The sequence below is a fragment of the Monodon monoceros genome, unplaced genomic scaffold (assembly GCF_005190385.1).
Source record: "Monodon monoceros isolate NGI ecotype Baffin Bay Population unplaced genomic scaffold, NGI_Narwhal_1 Super_Scaffold_11, whole genome shotgun sequence".
Taxonomy (NCBI): domain Eukaryota; kingdom Metazoa; phylum Chordata; class Mammalia; order Artiodactyla; family Monodontidae; genus Monodon; species Monodon monoceros.
This window is the reverse complement of record NW_021703767.1, coordinates 116,946,296-116,969,285: the sequence shown is the minus strand read 5'-3', so window position 1 is coordinate 116,969,285 and position 22,990 is coordinate 116,946,296. Positions and strand designations below refer to the sequence as shown.

The 22,990-nt window shown below is 36.4% G+C and overlaps 1 protein-coding gene across 7 annotated transcripts in view; it reads right to left on the bottom strand.

Moving 5' to 3' along the window:
- Positions 1 to 4,270: 4,270 nt before the first annotated feature.
- Positions 4,271 to 22,990, bottom strand: part of PLSCR1 (phospholipid scramblase 1) — a 30,751-nt gene continuing 12,031 nt past the window's right edge. For 5 of the 7 annotated variants that reach the window (XM_029214391.1, XM_029214389.1, XM_029214392.1 and 2 more), the window contains 5 exons: positions 20,955 to 21,157; positions 18,944 to 18,986; positions 15,996 to 16,216; positions 14,310 to 14,471; positions 6,668 to 7,747 (listed from right to left, as the gene is read on the bottom strand). In XM_029214391.1, the coding sequence (XP_029070224.1) occupies positions 7,526 to 7,747; positions 14,310 to 14,471; positions 15,996 to 16,216; positions 18,944 to 18,986; positions 20,955 to 21,157 (851 nt within the window). In that variant the 3' untranslated portion in view covers positions 6,668 to 7,525. Of the gene's footprint in view, positions 5,252 to 6,667; positions 7,748 to 14,309; positions 14,472 to 15,995; positions 16,217 to 18,943; positions 18,987 to 20,954; positions 21,158 to 22,990 lie in introns of those variants that run through there. The other 2 variants (XM_029214395.1, XM_029214394.1) reach the window with 2 other exon arrangements.

Sequence of the window (22,990 nt, the reverse complement as noted above, 5' to 3'; positions counted from 1 at the left end):
ACTTAACTCTCACAACAACTCTATGAGGATTATACAATTATTGTATCAGTTTTATAGCTGAGAAATCTGGGGCATTACAGAGCAGTTAAGAATTAAACTTATCCCACTTCCATAGTTCAGCACCCACATTTTCCCTTCTTGAGGCTGTATACCATTAGTCATCTTCAAAGAACATGGTTTCCACACTCTTCATCCTTTTAATCATATTTTCTCAGGTGCCAGAGTTCTAAGAGTTTGGATACTCTTATTATAGTATTATTATAGTATTTATAACACCCAGGATGAGGATTATAGACATATCCAGTGCCATAGCTACCAATCTTGTTGTGCACATTATATTTATGTCAGTTCATCCTTAAAAACTGTAGTTTTTTTTGAGGTTTCTTGGGTTTGTCATTAAATAAACTCCTGTTCTCCTTTTACATGAAATGTTGATATCTCTCAATTTCAAAATTTTTCATGATTTTCAGTCAAGTCTGAGATGTTACATGTATCTGTTTAAAATTTTCATTTGTTCCACAACAAGAAGAGAAATATTTATTGAAATTAACTATATGCAAGTCACAGTGTTTTGGCATCATTGGGGATAGGTACAAAAATGATTTTGAGGCAGAGTCTGCCCAGAAGGAGCACACACTGTAGTAAAGAAAATAAATCATAAACAGAAGATACATAGCTATAATATAGGGTAAAATGTGCTCATATTCATAATAAAATTACCATTTTACTTATGGCATGAAAAGAAGAAATACAGACTGAACGAAAATCAGAGAAGAATTTTGATGTAGCAACAATTTTGACATTAAAAAAATGAAGAGCCACTTCTGACTCTAGTTCCACAGGTAAGGAGCTTGGAAGTCGCCTCTCCATCCTAACAAGTAAAAAGCTGAACTGACTAAAAAGTTAACAGCTCTTCTAGGATCTGTAACAGAAGTGAGGACACAAGGCCAACTGCTGTCCCCAAGGTTGGAGAGACAGGTGAACACAGGAAGTCACGGCTTACTGGAGCTAAGGCTCAGGAGCGGAAACCACCACAGAACCAGTGCCAGAAAAGGAAAATGTATTAATGTACTGACAGTGTGCACAAATCAGTGAGTTAGAAACTCTACAAGGACCCTGTCATTGGTGGGTGTGGGGAGATGCGGGACACAATTTTGTGAGATTCTCCCTCAGAAGCTCAATCAAGTTCTCACAGTAAATTAAAAAGATAAAATCCCCTTGTGCTTCCTGCATGGGAGGGGAAAAGGTATCATTTTGAAACACACCAGAGCACTCTGTTCTTAACAAGGTCTGCCCTCAGGAAAAAGTACTTAACCACAGCCTAAATGACCTGGTGGAAAGGAAATACCCAACTCCGGTCAGCTCTAGCCTTACATGTGATAGAAGGGAAATACCCAACTCCAGCCCACTATAGCCATCCTGTTCCATCAAAGAGGGGAGAAAAAAAATACTGAAAAAACACTTGTGTAGTTCCCAGTCCAGAAGGGAAAGCTCAGTAAAAGACTGAGATGTAATCATCAGAGTACAGAACACTTCCCACTCCCCTACATCTCACCAGTACATTATGAAAAGCCCTATTTACAGCATTCCTTTTATCCCATATATCATGCCCAGCTATCAGGAAAAAATTACAGGGAATACTAAAAGTCAAAAAACACAATTTGAGGGCTTCCCTGGTGGCACAGTGGTTGAGAGTCCGCTTCCCTGGTGGCACAGTGGTTGAGAGTCCGCTGATGCAGGGGACACGGGTTCGTGCCCCGGTCCGGGAAGATCCCACATGCCGTGGAGCGGCTGGGCCCGTGAGCCATGGCCGCTGAGCCCGCGCGTCCGGAGCCTGTGCTCCGCAACGGGAGAGGCCACAACAGTGAGAGGTCCACATACCGCAAAAAAATATATATATAAAAAAAAAACACCCCCCCCCAAAAAAAAACCCACACAATTTGAAGAGACAGGCATCAGAAATAGACATGGAAGGGGTGTTGGAATTACCAGACTGGGAATTTAAAACAACCGTGATTAATATGCTAAGGTCTCTAAGGGATAAAATAGCATGCAAAAATAGATGGGCAATGTAACAAAGTGATGGAAATCCTAAGAAGGAACCAAAAGGAAATGCTATAGATAAAAAACATTGTGACAGAAATGGAGAATGCCTTTGATGAGCTTATTAGTAGGCTAGACACAACTGAAGAATCTCTGAGGAGGATGTCTCAGTAGAAACCTCCAAAACTGAAAAGCAAATAGAACAAAAACTGAAAAAAACCAGAACAGAATATTCAGGGACTATGGGACAAATACAAACGTGTAACATAAATGTAATGTGAATACCAGAAGGAAGAGAAAGAGAGGAACAAACAGAAGAAATGTTGAAACAATAATGACTGAGAATTTCCTCATATTGTCAGGCACCTACCCACAGGTTAAGAAAGCTTAGCAAACATGAGGCAGGAAAAAAATGAAAAACCCTACACTAGCATATTATTTTCAAGCTACATAAAATCAAAGATAAAAAGAATTGTGAAAGGAGACAGAGGAAAAAGCACCATACCTATAGAAGAACAAAGATAATACCCGACTTCTGTTTGGAAACCATGCAAGCAAGAGGAGAGTGGAGTGAAATATTTAGAGTGAGAGAAAAAACGCAACCACCCAGAATTCTGTATATGGTGAAATTATTCTTCAGAAGTAACAAAGAAATGGGTCATTTTCATTAATTTTGTCTGGTATGTGATAAATCCATTCACCTAGCGATGACAGCCTGTTTGGAAATAAAGTGTTCTCTTGACCTCATCTAATTTCTGCTTGTGGAATTTCTGTTGTGCATAACATGAAGTGAATGTATCTGTTCCTCAGGAATCACCTTTTCCTCTCTATACTTTGTGTTTATCTGACTTCTGGGAGAATTTTTAAAAATCTCTTTTATCTTATTGTGTTATTTTTCTACCTAAATCAATCTACTATACCAGTGCCACCATCATACTTTAAAGTGTGGTTATCATACTTTTCGACTTTATTAAAATTTTGCATCATCAGAATGTTCCTTTTTTTTTTTTTACGCGGGCCTCTCACTGTTGTGGCCTCTCCCATTGTGGAGCACAGGCTCCGGACGCGCAGGGTCAGCGGCCATGGCTCACGGGCCCAGCCGCTCCGCGGCATGTGGGATCTTCCTGGACCGGGCCATGAACCCGAGTCCCCTGCATCAGCTGGCAGACTCTCAACCACTGGGCCACCAGGGAAGCCCAGAATGCTCCTTTTTCTCTACTGCCTGTTCCAGAAATAAATATGCAACATTTCCTCAAATCTCATTGAGATTACAAATGAAGACATTTGTTTCAAGTCCTGATATTTTTCTCACTTAAATTTCTAATTTTCCATGTATGATGAGTCTTTTCTGTGTAAATATTTAATGAGAGCACATTTTTCTAGTATTTAAACTTAAATAGATTCTGCTGATAGTGTGTGGGTTTCCGCTCAGATCTTCTTTGCATAGTTGAAGAAGGAAGGAGCTGTTCAGATAAGTTGCAGTTTTACTTTGCTTGACCAGAGATCTTGAGTCCTATGCGAAGAAGGAGTAGGAGTAGGGGAGATTGGGAGGAGGAGGGGGAAGTGAAAGCAAGATGTAGCTGTCACAGGGATAATGTCAGTCTCTTAGCCTCATTTTGGGTTGGTTGTGGTACCTGACAGCGGGCTTGGAAAACCCTCCCTTCTCTAACTGGCATAGCTAATGCCACTGGGTCCAGCTGTGCAAGTACCTCGCCTTAACTGGCATGCTGTCTGTACCAACTATAAACTGAATGTGAATGCCTCGGTTACACCTCATCATAGGAATCTGGCATCTGGTGAATTATTTAGGCTAACGAAAGGCGGTCTGGACCTCACCTTTTCTGCAGCTTCCTGCCATCCCAGTGTTCTCAACATTAGGAGCTGATGGTGTTGGAGTTCTGCTGAGGATGAAAGGGAACCTCTCCCCTAAGTTCTTATTTCCTAAACACACTTTTCCTTTCCATGAGGTAAATTGTGGGTTGGACAACTCCTCTCACTTGATTCAGTTTTCCCTACAAAACAGGGTATAAAAATTCCTTTAACTTTCTGACAGGAAGAAAACTTAGTTTCCAGCACAGGTATATATTTTGCTAAAGATTATCATATGCTTTTGCTCTTTTAAAGGAGATTCGAAAGGGAAGGGGAGGTAAATGTGTAAAGTTCAGAATATCATGTGAGTTGACTGTTCACAGTTTGTTTAAAAACAAAAATCAAATATGCAAAGAAATATATCAGCAATTTTTTATTTTAGTTATTTGATTGTTGGTAAAAATAATCTAATAGACCATTGTAGACATTTATACTCAGAATATATATATTTAATTAACACCTGAGTGATCCGAAAACTATTATGTTCCATGAATGACAGAATACAGAACAGGAGCTAACCATTCCATATATAAATAATTACTTCAAAAATTATAACAATATCCCAGTTTTAGAGTGAGTGAGTCTTTAAATGTGTCTTTCTTGGGGACAGAATCATTCTTTTTTCATGAAAAATCATTATCAAAAATTGGTAATTTATAGTCTTGTCAAAATGAAAATGTTATTTATAGTTGCAGATTAGCTTATAGGAGAAGTTAAACGTAGTGTGATTTTCTGATCAAAAAAATAATTTTACTTTCCCTTGACATATGAATATTGAGTATTATTTGAATGTAATTGTAAAAAAACACTGAAATTATGTTCATTTTGAATTCTTTTGAATATACGTATTTGCAAAATAACAGTTGTTACATATGAAATAAATTGTAACTAGATTTAATAAAATAATGTATAAGTTTATATTAAAATTACTTTAAAAAGTCCTTAATTAATTTTGCAATACAAATTGAAAATAAAGCAAAGACTGTAGTTCACAGTAATTAATCATAGGAAGTTATGTTTAAATGTAAAAATTTCTATATCCTTTCTCCAAAATACACAATGAAACAGAAAATGTATAAAAACATTTATAAGTAAGTGATATTAAAAATAAACTCTTTAATTTGAAAAGTAAAATCATGTATCTGGAGCTTTAGGCATCACAGTGTAATTCACATATGCTACAATAAGTCATTTACATTAAGAGAAAAATCCACCAGTTTTTCTTTTACATAGTCCCAATCGATATAGGGACTTCAGATTTTCTGAGGAGATGTCAATGAATGCATTACCACACTCCTGCTCTCTGTTCACTTCTAGTCATTTCAAAAAACATGAAGTCCTAGATAAAAACAAAATACGGAAATGGGTTTTCAGCAACAAAACAGAGATCAGCTCTCAGATGCATAAATGCTAAGGGATCTGATGAAACACAATAACGTATCTGCTAAACAAGAAAAATCAACTAATAGGTAGATCTGGGAAAGGTTGATAGCTTCAGCTTTCCATTTTAATGGCAATTAAATCCTGTAATTCTATTCACTTATTGATACCTGTATGAACTTAATTAATCCTCTGGTAATTTCTCTAAATTTCACTTTTTTCATGCCTCTTAGAATGTTCCTCTTTCAATCTTTGTTCCTCAACTTTTTGTACTCCTTCTCTAGTAATATAACTTGTGTTGTGACTGGAGTTCCATGTACAATTTTTAGATTGTTTCTGGAGAATGACAGCCATCTTAGAGTTAGAATAACATCTTAGAATTTTTTGGCCCAGTTTTATGATTTCTCTTCCAAACTTGTTGTCCACTGTGTTCCTCAGCTTGTCTTACTCCATCAATTTCTAACCAGACCCTCTCCCCTACAACTTCTGTCAGATCCTGTGGATTGTACCTCTCTCACATCTATCATTTTCCTTTTTCTCTTTACAAAGAAATAATTGAATCTTTATCACCATTCACTTGCAATTGCACTATTACAATTTTACCTCTCTTCAATCCATTTGGTACACAGTCACCAGGATTTATCTTTCTAAAATTTGGGTTTATAACTCTTTTATTTATACATAGCTTAAAATTAACCAGTTAACTAAACAATTTTCAGTATCTTCCCAAGGTCTATAAGATTGGGAAGACTGCCCAATCTACCCCATATTCACTTCCTAATAACCGCACCACCACCACCCCAATCCCATTTCTCACCTATCCAAACACCCCAGACTACTCTCTCCACCCTGTACACACCGTATCTTTGGTTATGGTGTGTAAACCTTTGGTTAAACAGTTCCCCAAGTTAAGGTTAAAATTTTCTTCTCATGTGAAATAAACACTTACTGAAAACATAGTTTTTAGATAGAACTGTGGTTATATTTAAAAGTTTATATAGAAAATACTAAGCCTGTCCCAAAGTAGATAGAATAGTATAATAAAGTCCCAATGACCACTCACCCAGCTTGGTTCACCAGTTACTCCATCCGCTGTGTCCCTTTTCCCTCACCCCCATTATTTAAAAGCAAATCTGTGATACCATATCATTTTATACCGAAAATAATTCAGTATGTGCCCTTGAAGAAAATGGACTGTTTTTGTATAACCACAATAACATCATATTTTTTAAAAAAACCTTAATAATTCATTAATATCATCAAATTGCCAATGTTCACATTTCCCTGAGTGTCTTGTAAATGTCTTTTTATATTGGTTTGTTTAAATCAGTTTCCAAACATGGTCTACAAACTACATTAAGCTGATGTTTCTCTCTTTTTATTTTATTTTCCTGGTATTTATTTGTTGAAGTAACTGGATCCTTTTTCTGTATGTTCTTTTACTTTTTATTTTTTTTCTGATTGCATCCATATGCCAATATTTAACGTATTAATCTAGTGACTCCAAACCTTGCTTGCTTTGGAATCATATGATAGCTCGAACAGCTTGAAGGCTTGGATCCACCTCAGGATTTGGTTTACTAGATCTGGGTACGTAGTCTTGACACAGGGAGTGCGAAAGCTACCCAGGTGTTTCTACTGTGCAGCTAAGGTTGAAAACCACTGCTCTGTCCCAGGAGTCCTTGACATCGGCTGTATATAGAATCATCTGAGGAGCTACACAAACTTTTAATTCTGAGCTTCTGATTTAGTTAAACTGGAATATGGCCTACTACTAAAAGCTCCCTAGGTAATTTAATGTGAAGACAAGTTCAAAGTCATTGCTGTATCTCATATATTTCCTCTTAATTGGTAGTTCTGTCTAAGGCTTGATTGAATGTAGATTCTTACTACAATTTGTATTTCTGTATTAGATGGTTTAATTTAATAATGAATCAGGCAGAAATCTCTTCGTTTCACTGAGACTTATTCCATTTAAACACACTGGAAGATTCAGACTCTTTTCCAAATCACCAATTTTTTTTTTTTTTTTTTACTAAAACCAGAGCCTCTCCTTAATATATAAGATCCTCTTGTTACAATGTGAAACTGCATAGACCCTCCAGAGAGAAGCTAGTCATTTGTGAACCCAGAGTAGCAGAAGAAAATGGAATTTCAAAGCTAAAATTAAATAGGACCACTTTCAATAAAACCTACAAATTTAAGGTCATTTAAAAATGTAAAATTTACCAAATTATTTCAGAATGATCCTAGAGAAACCATCTATACCCCAGATTAGCAAGAATAAACTTACAATGAGGAAACATGCGCCGAGCATCACAGCTTTCATTTTCACATCAAGGTCTAAAGGGAACTGGATGCCAAAGTTATCGACATCTGTAAATAACTCTCTCACAAGGCCAGTCCACTGCTTGGAAATCTTGCCAACCACATATTTATCGTCAAGAGATTTAATCTAATTTTAAAAAAAGACAAAGAATAAAACAAATATTATATTAAAATTATATGCCATTCATAACTATGAACATTATATCACTCATTACATGCATGTAGATTCCTATATCCATTTATAGATTCATTTAAAAAAACCTGTTTCTTTGGTACAGAGAACTAATATGAAAGTAGTTTAGCTGAAATATTTAACATTTTCTGTTCTCCATTAAGACATACAGTAATAAGTTAGTTGAATTGAGCCAAAATAAAATTTAAGCAGGAAATATTTCTTTGATGAAATTTCTAGAAGCCATCAGGAAGGTAGTAAGTGAAACTCCTATCTGACTTCTGCTTTAACACAAGCACAGAGAGTTGATATAGGCAGAGTTTTAAAGGTGATGGGAGGCCCCATTATCACCCACTGTCAGTAGGAAAACATGAAATGCCAAGAGCCTGGTAAAAAGGACTGGCAGTTTTGAGTGAAGGTAAGTAACCAATAGTAACTTGATGAGATGCCTCAGGTCAAAGGTTGGGGTACGACTCGACAACAGGAGGAGGATGAACAACAAAAGAGGAAATGTGTATGGAACAAAAGAAGCTCCAAAGTAAAGTTCTTCTAATTTTACAGTTCTGCCTGAGGAAAGCTCAGGGCCATGATAAAGAGTTGAACAGCTTATAGCCAGAGAAATGCACCCCACCAAGTGGGCATGTGGAGGCTGAATGTAGTCCACACTTGCCAGGGTATATATAGGCAGAGTTGTGTCAAACCAGTAAGAGAAGTGTCCTTTTCAAATATGCACAAGGTACCACACGTGCTGGCAACAACCTTTGAAGACCTAGCTTAGGTTGGGACAGCTACATAAATGTGGGCAAATTAGAAACAGTTGACTCATTTTATTTGGATGTGGGTGGTTAAGTTCTTTAAAAACTTGAAACCTCTAATATGAAAAAAACTGTGATAGCATGGATTACTGTTCATCAAATAGTCATTTCAGTCCCCTCCCTCTGTAAGCCCAATATACTTTCCTGCACATTGAAATTAGGCTTGGCCTTGTGCCTTGTTTGACCAGTGGAGTGTTAGTGGATGTGACACCAGCAGAGACCTTAAACATGGCTGAGTGGTTTTGCCTTGGTCTTGCTCTCCAGTGATCAGCCACTAGAAAGCATGATCCAGGCAGCTGCTGTTGCTGAAGCTCCAGGATGAACATACCTGGAGCAGACCTGAGACCAACTGGCAGCCTAAATCAGAGCCATCTGTCTGAGCCTAGGTATATCATTTGACCTTCAGACCCATAAGCATGTTTTCTTAAGCCACTGAGCTTTAGGGATTATTTGTTACGCTCTTGTGGCAAAACAAACTAATACAAATTCCCTATTGCACACCTTCATGTTTTATCTGCTCATAGCTGTCATGTAAGGATTTGAAGCTAGTAATAAAACCTTACATTTTATTTTTTAATTCAATTATTTTTAATTTTTGAAAAAAAATTTTTAACAAAATATACAAAAGATAATCAGCCATCATAATCCTACTACTACACTTACCAGATATTAACACTTCCCCATTTTGATTACTATAGCAAGAAATTTAAAAATTCACCAAAAATTTATGTAAGAGGTAGACATATAATGTTTTAAAGGAAAGGAACAGAAAAGTAAATAAGGATCTACACCTGAAAAGTCAACAGGACTAGATAATTTTTAGCTAAATTCTAGAAAATATTTTAAAAACAGAAAATCTACATAATAAAATGATTGCAACTTCTGGAAGTAGTAAACTGGTATTATATTACTATTAAATTTATAAACCTATAAATTTAATACAAATAATTGATAAAGGTATTCTAAAAAGAAATCTATAGGTTCATCTCACAACATAAATATAAATACAAAAATCCAAATAGTACATTAGCACATAGAGCCCAGTATAAAAAATACTATAATAAAGTATAAAATACTAAAAAAAAAATCATATAATTCAAAAATATGAGTGTATCCATAGGTCCTGAAAAGGTATTTTATTTACTTACTAATTAAGCGTTTATATAACATTTAGTATATGCTAGGCATATAAATGCTTTACAAGTCTTAGGTAATTTTTTCCTCATAATTTCTCTATAGGATATATAGTATTATTACACACAATTTTCATATGAATAAACCAAAGCAAAGAGAGGTGAGTCACTTGTCCAAGTTCACACAAATAAGAAGTCATGGAAATGGATTTCAAACCCAGGTGTTCTTCTCCAGAGTCTGTATTCATGACTGTTATGATGCTCTGCTGTTTAGAAAGTTAAGTATCAATTCTTAATAAAAATCTAGGTCAGGGTCAGCAGGCAAGGGTCAATGAGTCAAATTTAGTCTGCACCCTGTTTTTGTAAGTTTTATTCGGACACAGTTACACCCAATATTTGTGTATTGTGTATGACTACTTTCATGCTAAAATGGCAGACCTAAGTAGTTGTAACAATGACCATATGGCCCAAAACTCTAAAATGTTTTCTCTCTCTTCCTTTACCAAAAAAAAAAAAAAAAAAAAGTATGTTGATTCTTGCTCTAGGTAAAACAGGAATAGAAAAATACTATGAAAAATAGCCAGTATCTTTCTAAATTATGAAACATTTGCTGCTATTTCAATTGAAATCATCAACTTAGTAGGTATACACAAAATTGGCAAATATTATTCAGTTTTGCTGTAAGAAGTAGGCTGGAAAAGAAAATAAGTTAATTGGCAAATTAGAAGAGCTTCCATGATTTCATTTGCTATATGATTTTATACCTAGATAAACCAAGTAAATATAGCAAAAATGCCTTCCAAATTAAATACTAGAATATAGTCACAAGGCTGAATAAGAGGTAAACAAAAATAAATAGCTTTTTTCAATATTAACAATAAGTACCTACAAATAGAAATATTCCTGATTAGTAGTGATAATGCCTATAAATTACTTACAAAAATTTAAAAAAAGAGATAGAAGTTCTATATGGTCTTATGAAGAGTATAAAAGAATTAAAATATATTACACTTTTGGGATGAGACACGTTTAGCATCATAAATATGTTAGTTTAAAAAAATCATAGACAATACAATACTAATTGGATTCTAACTTCTGAAAAATTTAATCAAATGATCTTAAGGTTCACATGAAAGGAAACATCTGACAATAGCAAGAAAATATGATAAAATAGAATGATTAGTGACTGTGTGGCTATGACTAAATATAGGATACATCACTGTTACCATAATTGAATTATAAGGCACTACTGTAAGAAAAGTGGTAACAATGCAATAGAAGAATGAATCTAGAAATTGCTCGTGGAAATTTAATGTATGTCATTTCAGCTTAGCAAGAAATGAATAGTTTACTTAATAAATTGTGATGACACAGTTGTCCAGCCAACTGAGATATATTTATAAAACAAAGTACAAAAGGGGTAGATTTGTGGAAAATATTTGCAGATCAGAGGACAGAAATACAGATGCAGGGTCAACGTCTTCAACACACAAACTACATTTATGAATTGACAAGAAAAAAATAAACAACCCAATAGAAAATACAGGCAACCGATATTAAAAGATAATTCAAAGAGCAAATACAAGTAGCTAGTAAACTTAGAGGAATGTTCATAATCCCTAATGGTCAGAGAATTACGTATTAGAAATAATCTTCCCCACTCCCATTTGATGATTTTAGATTTCCTATTTTAGTTTGCAGTTTGCAGTTTATCTAAGCTGTATCTGGGTGTTATTTCTTTTTCTTACCAGAACTCCTTGCAATTTCTGAATCTGAGAACCAATGGCATCAAGTCTACAAGATTCTTAGCTATGTATCTCTTTGAATATTATATCAAAACATTCTGTCTCCTCTTTTTATGTAACTCCTCTTTGGCATATGCAGTAGTTTATTCTTGCTTCCATGTCCCTTCAAGTTTATATCTTTTGCCCACCAACCTCCTCTTTATATTCCTAATATGGGTGATCCAGTTCACTAACTCTCTCTTCACCTGTGTCTAATCTGTAGCTCATCCTTTCAAATGAGGTTTTATCAATGACTGTTCCTCATTTCTGGAGGTTCTATTTGGCTTGTTTTTATATCCTCCTGGCCTTTATTATTTGTTTCATCCTCCCCTTATGACCCTTTTTGTTTCTTTGTTAGGCTCTTTAATGTCTATTTAGGTATTTCTTGTATGACTGATAACAGACTGTTCTATTATATGCGGTTTGGTTTTGGTAGATTAGTTCCTAGAACAGTATGTTAATTTTTGAATCTGCTCATGTGGAGATAGGTTTGTTCTGTAGGGATAGAGGGTTACTTTGGTGATCAGTCTCCATCTAGTATGTTTTTGCATTCAATTCTCCCATGTGTATCACCACTCAAGATCAGTTTCCATGTCTTAAGATTCATGAATCATACTGGTGTTATAAATTTTGTTTTTTTTTTTTTTTTGGCAGTACGTGGGCCTCTCACTGCTGTGGCCTCTCCTGCTGCGGAGCACAGGCTCCGGACGCGCAGGCCCAGCGGCCATGGCTCACGGGCCCAGCCGCTCCGTGGCACGCGGGATCCTCCCAGACCGGGGCACGAACCTGTGTCCTCTGCATCGGCAGGCGGACTCTCAACCACTGCGCCACCAGGGAAGCCCCATACTGGTGTTATAAATTCAGACCTCAAAATCATAGAGGGGGCTAGATTGGGATATCAGTTTCATGTAGGCATATTTTTTTCCTACTCCTAATAGCCCTGGAATAAGACAGATTCCCTCATTATCTCTAAGGGTTACAAAGTCTACTTGTCCTTCTTCTACTCACCCGTGGGATAATCTCATGGCTTCAACTACCATCCATATGCCAAAAACTCTAACATTTTCCCTTACACACCTAAAAACCAACATGACTCAAAAACAAATCATTAGCTTCCCACAAATCAACTGTTTCTCCTTCAGGATTCTTACCCTGGTCAATGGCATCATCATTCAGCTTCTTAAACATCAGACATCAGACCAATAAGACTTTAGAATCATGTCTAAATTTTCTTTCTTCCTCCACTGACATCAAATCTATGAATCAGTACCACTGGGTACACTTATAAATGTCTCTGAATTATTTTTTCCTTTAGAATGACTCTTCTCCATGTTCCATAGTGGTCCCTCATACTGATAATTCCTGCTTTCAAAATTTCTATTATCTAGTATATAGAAAGTGATTCAAGGTACTATTTTCTCAATTCCCTCAAAGATGTTATCTAGTTAGCACCATTCTAGATGCACAGGAGAGAAGTTAATTCATTGCCTATAATAGATGCTTTAAGGTATCCACTGAGAAGGGTTGCTGAATGATTTCCAACTTTCTTATCATTAAATATAAGAGTTTCACACTCCAGTATGACTTACTTCACCAGTATTTTTACTTATTTTACATAGATAAAACATATGTCAGCAAAACTTCCATTAATATTCCCTGAAACAACAACTACCTTTCAATCCTCTGGATCTTTTATGGGAATGATAACCCCTACATAGAGAACTATTATTATACACAAACCTATAAAATCTTTAAACATACATAGTTTATATCCCCCACACACACTATGCATTCTTTGTAAGAGTCTTTATAAAGTCTCTAATTACATCATATGTACTTTTCTTAGAATTGCCTGTCTGCCTCATTAAACACTGAAGTCAATGAGAGGACTGATCCATCTTTATATAACAGAGGAATTAAAAATCATATGACTAGCAGAGCCAGGCAGATAATATAAAAGAATGAAGCTGGATAGTGGAAAACCTTGTCAAGTCAGGGGCAGTGGCAGAGTTCCCACTTATTTATCATAAGGGGGCAGTCCTGCTCAGTTTTAGATTTTTGTCCCTTCTGTGAAAATTGTCCAGTTTACCAGATTTTATGCTTATACAAGAGAATCATGGTATCAAGATTAAGTTTTATAATCTCTCAGCTTTTAAGCATTTGCAACTAAATAATTTGGGCCATAAGTCTGGGCCCCATTTGTTGAAAAACTGCTGTGATGCAATTCCTCCAGGTAGTAAATACACAGATATATTGTGATTTCTAATGAATGAATTTAATACAAAGATAAAGGAGAGATCATAGAGAAGCATGATTGGGTAGTACATCATATATTTGTTAAAATTCTCTTTGCATAATTGGGCTTTTTGTAGGAACTCAAAGATGTCGGAGATTTTGAAGAGGGCCTAGAGCACTGGCAGCCTGTGTTTCATGCTAAGGAAGAACCATATGCTTTGGCAATCAGACTTTGATGACAAGGTTAATGTTCCACTTAAAATGGATAACATACAGTACCTCTATACAAAAACCACCAATGTTAGATGCTTTGTTTATATTTATTTGACTACAAATCTCTGCTTCTCTTTTTTCCATTTAGCACAATCAACACTGATGCTTAATCAGAGCAATAACCATCTCTCTGACCAAAGATAAATATGAAGGACACTGAGACCCTCTTGAGATATCAGGACATACATATTCATTTACTGTATTTGTAACATCCTCCCAGCTTATGTTATTCTTATACTAGGAAAGCAAAACCCATAAACGTTATCACACCTCTTACCTCAAAATCAACATCTGCACAACAGCTGCAGACAATACATGGACCAGTAAGTCTTAGTACATCCTCTCTCCTCTCATTTTGAAGTGTAAACTTTGGCAGGCATGGGTGCCAGGTCTGAGTAACATAACCTACTGGTACACCAGGAGGAGCTTGGATTTCTATCTACAAAAGCAAAAGAATATATAAACTGTAATCATAACAATGTCTAATAAGAACTCTCATTTACTGAATACTTTCTAAGTGTCAGACACTGTTCTAAGCACCACTTAACTCACTCCACATCCTTACCAAGTTGGTACTATTATCCCTGTTTATACAGGAAGTAACTGAGGAACAGAGAGGTTAATTAACTTGTGTCAGATTCCCCAGCTGCAAAGTGGAAGAGATGAGACACAAACTCGGGGAGGCTGCATGCACTGTCTCCATTCTGAAGCACTGCTCTACTGGTCTTGTATATTTTAAAATTTCCATACTTACAAAAAATGTCTAAATTATTAATAGCTATTTCCTCAAATTCCTTTAAAAACAGTGGTTTAAGTGTATGGACAGAGCCCTGATCACTGGGGCAGTTTTCAAATATGAGTGGCAATAGTGCTAGCATGGAAAGAAAATGGGGCCTGGAATCTTGGCTCTGAACATTAGCTGGGTGACCTTGACAGCATCTCAACAAGTTTATCTGTAACTGAGGACTTCCTAGATCTCCTTATTAAGATCAATTGTATAATGTATGCTAATGTGCTCTATAAATTATAGAGCATATTCCATCACACTCAGTTTTCCCTCAGCTATTCCAATGAATATTATTACATCTAAACTAATTGACATGGAAAACAAAATAATTCAGTATGAACAACTTCAGTTATCCTTTCAAAATAAGAGCAGTATTAGACATCAAATCTCTATGTGCTTGTATCTTTGTGTGCCCTGCTCTCACAGCTACCCATATGGATGACTGAGTGACCCAGGCAGCTCTGGTCTCAGGCCAGTGGAGATACAAGCAAAGGCAAACTTCCTATAAACACTCTGTGCCCTGGAGTCTCCCCTGAGATCCATGTTCTTTATCAGAGGGCTGTCAAGTACTATGAAAGAGACACCTGGTCATTATGGAGCTGAAGGTGTTCACAATTCACATACCCCTATTACAGGGACTCAAATATATTACTTGTTTTTTTCAAATGGAGAATTGAAAAACACAGGAGTTGAGATTTCTCAGAGGGGGTCTCTCCTAGGTTTGCTCCTTGTAGGTTGGCTAAAATAATGAGATGAACTGAACATATGTGTTCTTTTCCTCACTCTTCTGTCCACTTGCCTCTGGGATGGCATTCGAGGATATTCTCTATTGGGCCCTCCTCTGGCTTTGGCCAGGCCCTCATGGTCATTTGAGGTGAGGGACTTGACCAAGGTGACCTACGTTCTCAGCTCTCCCTGAAGATCAAGAAGTCTGGTCTCTGAGATCCCTGATCTCACCCCCGGGGGGCACACTGCTCAGGGACATGGGGCTAACTGCTCACTCTTTTCCACCTGCCTTCCTTCCTACCATTTACCCTCAAGCATAAACCAATAGCTGGTGGACCACTTTTCCTTTAAATCTCATGTGATTATATAAATTCACCAATAAGGTGAAAATTCTTGCAGAACTACTCTGCAAAGTATTTGTAAAAATTACCCTGGTCATTGCTCACTGACCTCCTGCAGGCAGCAGGGAAAACAACAGCTGGTACACCTTAGTGGTCTCTCCAGAGTTATGACTTCTCGGCCCATATTATCAAGAATCCTCATTGTAAAAGGCCTAGAAGGCCCACAGCAATTTCGGGTACAGCAATCAGTGTCCTCAGCTGCAAAGTAAATTCTCTGTCCAAGGCTGTTCTTAATTTCATACTTGTTACAAGTTTCAAAACCTGTTAAGGCTAAAAACATAAAAGAGGGATTCGCTATGACTATTGTGTTAAAAGAATAATCAATCTATCCTAAGATACTACAATATCTAGTTATACCATTTTAAGATGATACTTCATATAATACAGGAGGAAGAAAAGAAAAGATGTTTAGAGATGATCTAAACAGAGAAAAAAAGGCAAAGGGAATGGATGAGAGGGTATTAAAGTACAAAGAAATTAGGAATTCCTGTATGAGACATGAAAGAGAAAACAACTCGTATCTTCCTAATTCCATAGACCCATGTCAGAAAGGGAGACTTTGCTGTGAGGGATGGTGCAGTGCTGCCGATGGCGACAGTCCTTTTAAGTGAACGCAGAAAATGTCTACTTGTTCATGTATTCAGCTATGGAGGGGAATATAGGATGATTGCTGTGTTTATGCACCGTATAGTATTATATTAAGTAAATTGGCTTGAGATTTAGTTTTATAAACCACAGTCATGGCTTCTCTTTCTGCACTGTGTGAGGAAGGTGTGAGAGGGCTTTCTCTCAATGCACACATGTGAAGAGGGAGAGAGTGAAAATGCAAGGTGAGGTAGAACGTCACCCTGGGCCCAGGGCACCCTTGTTTAGCTCAGCAGTGGTTGTTCAGAAGTGGGAAATGGGTATTAGACAAGGGGAAAGGCGCTTGGCAACCAAGGCTGCAAGTCGGAGGATATCTAGACCACTGGCATCCTAAGTGAACTCTGTACCTTAGCAGGGGCTAATCTCTTCACGGGGGAAACAGAGATGTGCTGACATCTGACACCCACGTGGTATCTTACCAAAGGGCTTCCCACATTGAACCACACTTTGGAAACCTCTCCTTACTTAAAGCCAGGAGGGAGCAATTCATGGTGCCACTTGTCCATAGCCCTGATTAACGTGGGTCATAGGGTATTAGAAGCCACCAACATAATGAGCAATTAAAAGAAACATAGAGACAAAAATCACTCTCTAATATTGGTGTGGATGGACTTTTAGTCAGATAGAGATGTTCTTCACAAATTTTATCACCATGACCTCCCTTAAGTATCTTTGCTCTGACTCAGACCGGCCCTGACCCTGCCTTTAATAGAACCACCCTTTACCTCAATATCGGCCAGTCAAATATTTCATGTGAAAAAATTAAACTGATTCATGAAATGGGATCTATTACCTAACTGTTTCATTAAGTAGCTTAAGCTGAAAATTCTTCAGCTTGTTTATCTGTGTAATGAGATCAGTGGGCTTACACAATCTAAGCTTCCTTCTAGTTACTTAAAAAATGAAAACAAATAAAACAAGAGAATTCTATGGTTATGTCTTTATTGCCTATTAAGTTTTGAATTGGGAAATGTATAAGTGCCTGTCATAGTCTCAGGTGCTAAAAATGAACTGAGTAATCTTTATTTCTTTATACTGCTCATAATGTTAAAATATAAACTTTCAGTTGGAGACGAAAAGAAAATTAGACATCCTTCTTTAAAAAACTGAAGAATTTATAACTACTAAATTTGAAATTTATATTTCATGATTAATACATATATATTTCCAAATATATACATAAAACTTATACATCTTAAAACTATAAATGGAGTGCTATATAATGTATAGTGTCTGTTTTTTTGTTTTTTATAATATCAAGAATAAATTCCCTAAAATGAATCATTAAAAAAGAATATAAATTGTCATACTATGAAGAGTTCCTTTCCAGAGAAAATGTAATACAAACAAACTAATAAAAATGAGAACATTCTAAATATCTAAGTGTACATTACAAGTAATTTAAGTGTAATAAGCAACAATTATATATTCTAACCAAATATCAACCATATTTCTACAGTAGTACAGTTCACATTATAATTTCTATCAGTGGAAAAGAACTTTGCAAAGATGTGAAGAGTTAATAGATATATTCTAAAATCTATTAGAGTTTTCACTGACCTCTTTATACCTATAAGGAAGATACTGTAGTGCATGAATCTACCCAGATTCCCTTTCCCCCAGCAGCAGTCTTGAAACATCTAGTGGCTTCTTAAGTTTACTTTGCACCTGACGAGCACTGGACCTAAGGAAACAGCTGTAGGAGTCAGGCCCCGTTCATAGGAGCACCAGTGGCATTCTAGGAAGTCAGGCCTCTTGGCCGGCTGATCAACACCCTCCAGTGCAGTGTCCCTGTGCCCAAGGTGATAATCCACAGCCCGTGGAAAAAAGGGTTTTATAGGGTTCCTCTGAACTCCCAAGAGAAATTGGGCAGTAATGCAATTTTTCAAAACATCCCCATCCATCCAAATTCAGAGTTCACTTGCTTTGGAAATATATTTACTAAGGTAACTGAATTATTGCATGTGGCTCTGTGACAACTGCAAGGACATCACAAACTGGGGAAAAAAACGGTTGAAGGGACAGAGGTTAGGCAAAGTGATAGAATCACTGAAATGATTTCTAGAGAGAAGGGGGAACAACAGTAAGTTTTGACTGGTTTCCTTCTAAGTTAGGGCCTGTATCATGAGGAGAGATGTCCAGCATAATAGTATTTTACCACTTGGCTCCTAATTCAAGAAATGAGCTGCTGATAATCCTTATCAATTCATTATCACGAAGAGAGACATTTGTAAATAACCAGTTTTAATATCCAGCATCACTGAAGGTGTTATATCTGTGGTTGGTGATATGCCTTTATCTGCATAAATGTCCTCTCTTCCTAGAAATATGATAAATACAATGAATACATACCTTCCAGAAGTTCAATTTGCTGATGAATCAATAGTTGATCTATCTATTATAATAAAAAAAATTAAGCTGTAACCATACGTTATTAAGCCAAACAAATTAACATTAGTGTTCTTATATTTTAGAAGAATGTATGTAATCAATTATCAACATTTATCAATATTTAATAATTGTTTATATTACTTCTAGATATAAAATTAAAGTTAATATGTTCCTTCCAGAAGGGCCTAAGAAATATTAAGACCTTTTCATCCATTTAAAGAGCTTTTTTCTACAAATCTAAACATTTTTTCTTTCTTTTGATATCATCATTTGTAGTAGGTTATAACTTCCCCAAATATTTTGTAAGGGCCTAATTTAAAAAAAAAATCTGCTTAGGGTATTTCTTAGAGAACTTAGGAGCTACCAAAATTCTTCTTTTTTTTAAACATCTTTATTGGAGTATAATTGCTTTACAATGGTGTGTTAGTTTCTGCTATATAACAAAGTGAAGCAGCCATATGTATACATATATCCCCATATCTGCTCCCTCTCGCGTCTCCCTCCCACCCTCCCTATCCCACCCCTCTAGGTAGACACAAAGCACTGAGATGATTTCCCTGTGCTATGCAGCTGCTTCCCACTAGCTAGCTATTTTACATTTGGTAGTGTGTATATGTCAATGCCACTCTCTCACTTAACCTTCCCACTCCCCGTGTCCTCAAGTCCATTCTCTACATCTGCGTCTATCCTGTCCTGCCCCTAGGTTCGTCAGAACCATATTTTTTTTTTTTAGATTCCATATGTATGTGTTAGCATACGGTATTTGTTTTTCTCTTTCTGACTTACTTCACTCTGTATGACAGACTATAGGTCCATCCACCTCACTACAAATAACTCAATTTTGTTTCTTTTCATGGCTGAGTAATATTCCATTATATGTATGTGCCACATCTTCTTTATCCATTCATCTGTTGATGGACACTTAGGTTGCTTTCAAATCCTGGTTATTGTAAGTAGTGCTGCAATGAACATTGTGGTACATGACTCTTTTCGAATTATGGTTTTCTCAGGGTATATGCCCAGTAGTGGGATTGCTGGGTCGTATGGTAGTTCTATTTTTAGTTTTTTAAGGAACCTCCATACTGTTCTCCATAGTGGCTGTACCAATTTACATTCCCACCAACAGAGCAAAATTCTTATATTATAGGCTGCCCAAGTGCATTGTGGTAAATTAAATTAGTGCAAAGAGTGCAAGAGAGACAATTCATTTACTGAAAACTAACCTACCAGATTTCTAATGGCAGACAAATACTAAATCTCACATTGCTGAGATAAGCTATCATGTAGTACATTAAAATCCAGGAATTTTTTTTTCTTATTGGTAGCATTAATAAAATTGGGTCTTCTAAAGAACAAAAGGAACATAAAAATGTAATTTTCTTAATTATAATGAAAGGTAGGTCATATTATACACAAATCAATAACTCCTTTCTTGGTACCACTTACGGAAAATCAACACTAAATCGAGTTTGATGGTTCTTTCCAACTCCTAGGAAATTATTCAGTATTGGGATTAAAGGGCAGGATCCAGAACTAAGGTTCCAGAAGTAAAAAGCCATTCCCAATTCCTCTGCATTTTGATGTTAAGCAAATTATGTAACTTCTCTGGACCTCAGTTTCTTCTTCTGTAAAATGGTGATAATTAGAGCACTTGTATATCACAGAATTTTTAAAAAAGAATTTAAATGAGTAAATACATGAATTATACTTAGGAACAAAGCCTGGAAGCTTAATAAAGGTTTGCTATTAGCTATTATTGCAGATTATATTCAAGATCATAGAAAATACAATTTCCTAAGACATTTTCATTTTGCTTTAAAAGTAAACCTGACCTAGAAGAATTAGAGTAATCTGTAAGCAAAACATGTTGTTTTACCATTTCAGACTTTTGTGAATTAGCCAGTTGTTAATCTCATTAAGTAAACTGGAAGCACAGTTTTGTTTTTAATGAGTCTTTTATGCATTGAATTACCTGAGTCAAATATTCCAATCCGGGTGGACAGTTTAATGGAGGTGATGGTGCTGGCATCCATGGTACCCCTGCAGGTGCGCCTGGCTGACTAGTCACTGGTTGGTATGGGACAGGAAAGCCGACTGGGCCAGCACCTGAATAGCCAGCTGGCGGGACTGGATAGCCAGCCTGGGTGCCAGGATAGCCAGTATATCCTGGAGGTCCTGAAATATGAACATGTGAAATTATTTGTAACTGCAGAGAAAAATGCAAACTTCAACTCTTTTAGGATCACCCCAGCTATCTACAAACTACAATTTCTACTTAGAAATCCTGTTTCTAAAAGCTTAAGGTTTGTGTTTTTCTCTCTCAATGATTTTTCAATGAAATACCTGTGGTTTCAGGTCCACTCCTATTCTGAGGGTTTTAGGCTGTGTTTAGAGTTGCCCCACAGCCTTACCCTTATCATTCAAAACTCAGGTGAAAATATGCTTGAAATCTAATAAAGTGAAAGAAAGTCAGCAACGATCTAGAGTCAGGTACATAAAAATTCTGGAATGGCTTCCAGGAAAAGAGGGATGGCATTGAGTAGAAAGCCCAGAATAAAGGCTTTGATTCAGCATTTCTAGGACCAAACCACCCTGTAAAAAATGATAATTCTAGAATTCCAACATGTGACATTTCTTATCTGTATAGAACTGATAGTGGTTTTGTCCCTTCATGGCATATTTGGCAAGGTCTGGAGACCCTTCTGGCTGTCATAATTGAAGGGAAGGGGATACTGGCATCTGGTGGGTAGAAGCCAGGGATGCTGCTAAATATCCTACAAGGACCAGAACAGTGCCTTGAAAAAAAAAAAAGAACTATCCATCCTGAAATACTGTAGTATCTTTGTTGAGAAACCCTAGTATAGTGGTAAGGGTATGTCATTCCTTCCAGTACTGCCCAGATACTCCTCTGGGTTAACAATTTGCCTGAAGTTTTAACCCATGGTGTATCCCATTCCTAAAACCCTCCACGTGAAAAAAAAAAAAAAGTTATGATATTAGGTTACAAATGTAAATTTCACAGTTTGGCACCCTAAGCTCTCTGGAAAATACAGTTTGAGAACCAAGGAAGGTAAAACCTTATAGTAGGCAAAATTGTCTCAAGTACTTATTAAGCACAGTAGAGGAAGAAATGAGTATATACTCTATTCCACACGAATTTGTGATTACAAATATGAAGCTTCATAACTTTATAACTTAAATGAATAGTCTGCAGAGTAGCTGTTCCATAGGAATGGAGGATGTAGTTGCAAAGAACTGTGTCCCACAATATTTTAACAGTTAAGGCTATGCAAAATTTAACACTTAGAGCAGGAAAATTGTAAATACTTTTAAGTGGAATACTGAGGACAAAATACATACACCAATAAAAAGTATGACTCAGAAGACAGACTAAACCTCATAGCACTGTCTTTTAAGTATAGTTTTATAACTTATTCCCTCTTAAATGAATAAATATTTACAGATGATCTATAATGTGATTGGGTCTAGAATCAGAGGATACAGCTATCAACAAGGCAACCTGCTCTCAGGGAGCTTAGAGGCAACTTCTAGGAGACAGAAAATAAATTTTAAAAAAAGATTTCAGATTGACCTGATGGAGACAATACATGGGGAAAAGGGCAAGGCATCAACCAATTACTTTAGATAGATAAAATTTATGGTTGACACCTAAAAGTTGAGAAGGGAAAAAGTGTGTGTGAAGATATGGTAAGAAGTATTCCAGGAGGCAGGAATACCAAATACAAAATCTCTGACTTTAGGAATAAATCTGACATGTTTGAGAAAGAGAGGGACGTTATAAGGGAGAGGAAGAACAGAAACAGCTGTCAGTAAAGAAATAGGATCAATTCATCTTGAGAGCCCCTTAATAAGGAGTGTGGATTTTATTCCAAGTGTGATTGACAGGCTTTAGGGATTTTAAACAGAAGACTGAGTTCCATGATCTGTGTGATATCTTGCAAAGTTTTTAGGAGTACCAAGCACTGGGATTTAAAATGGGAAATGCAA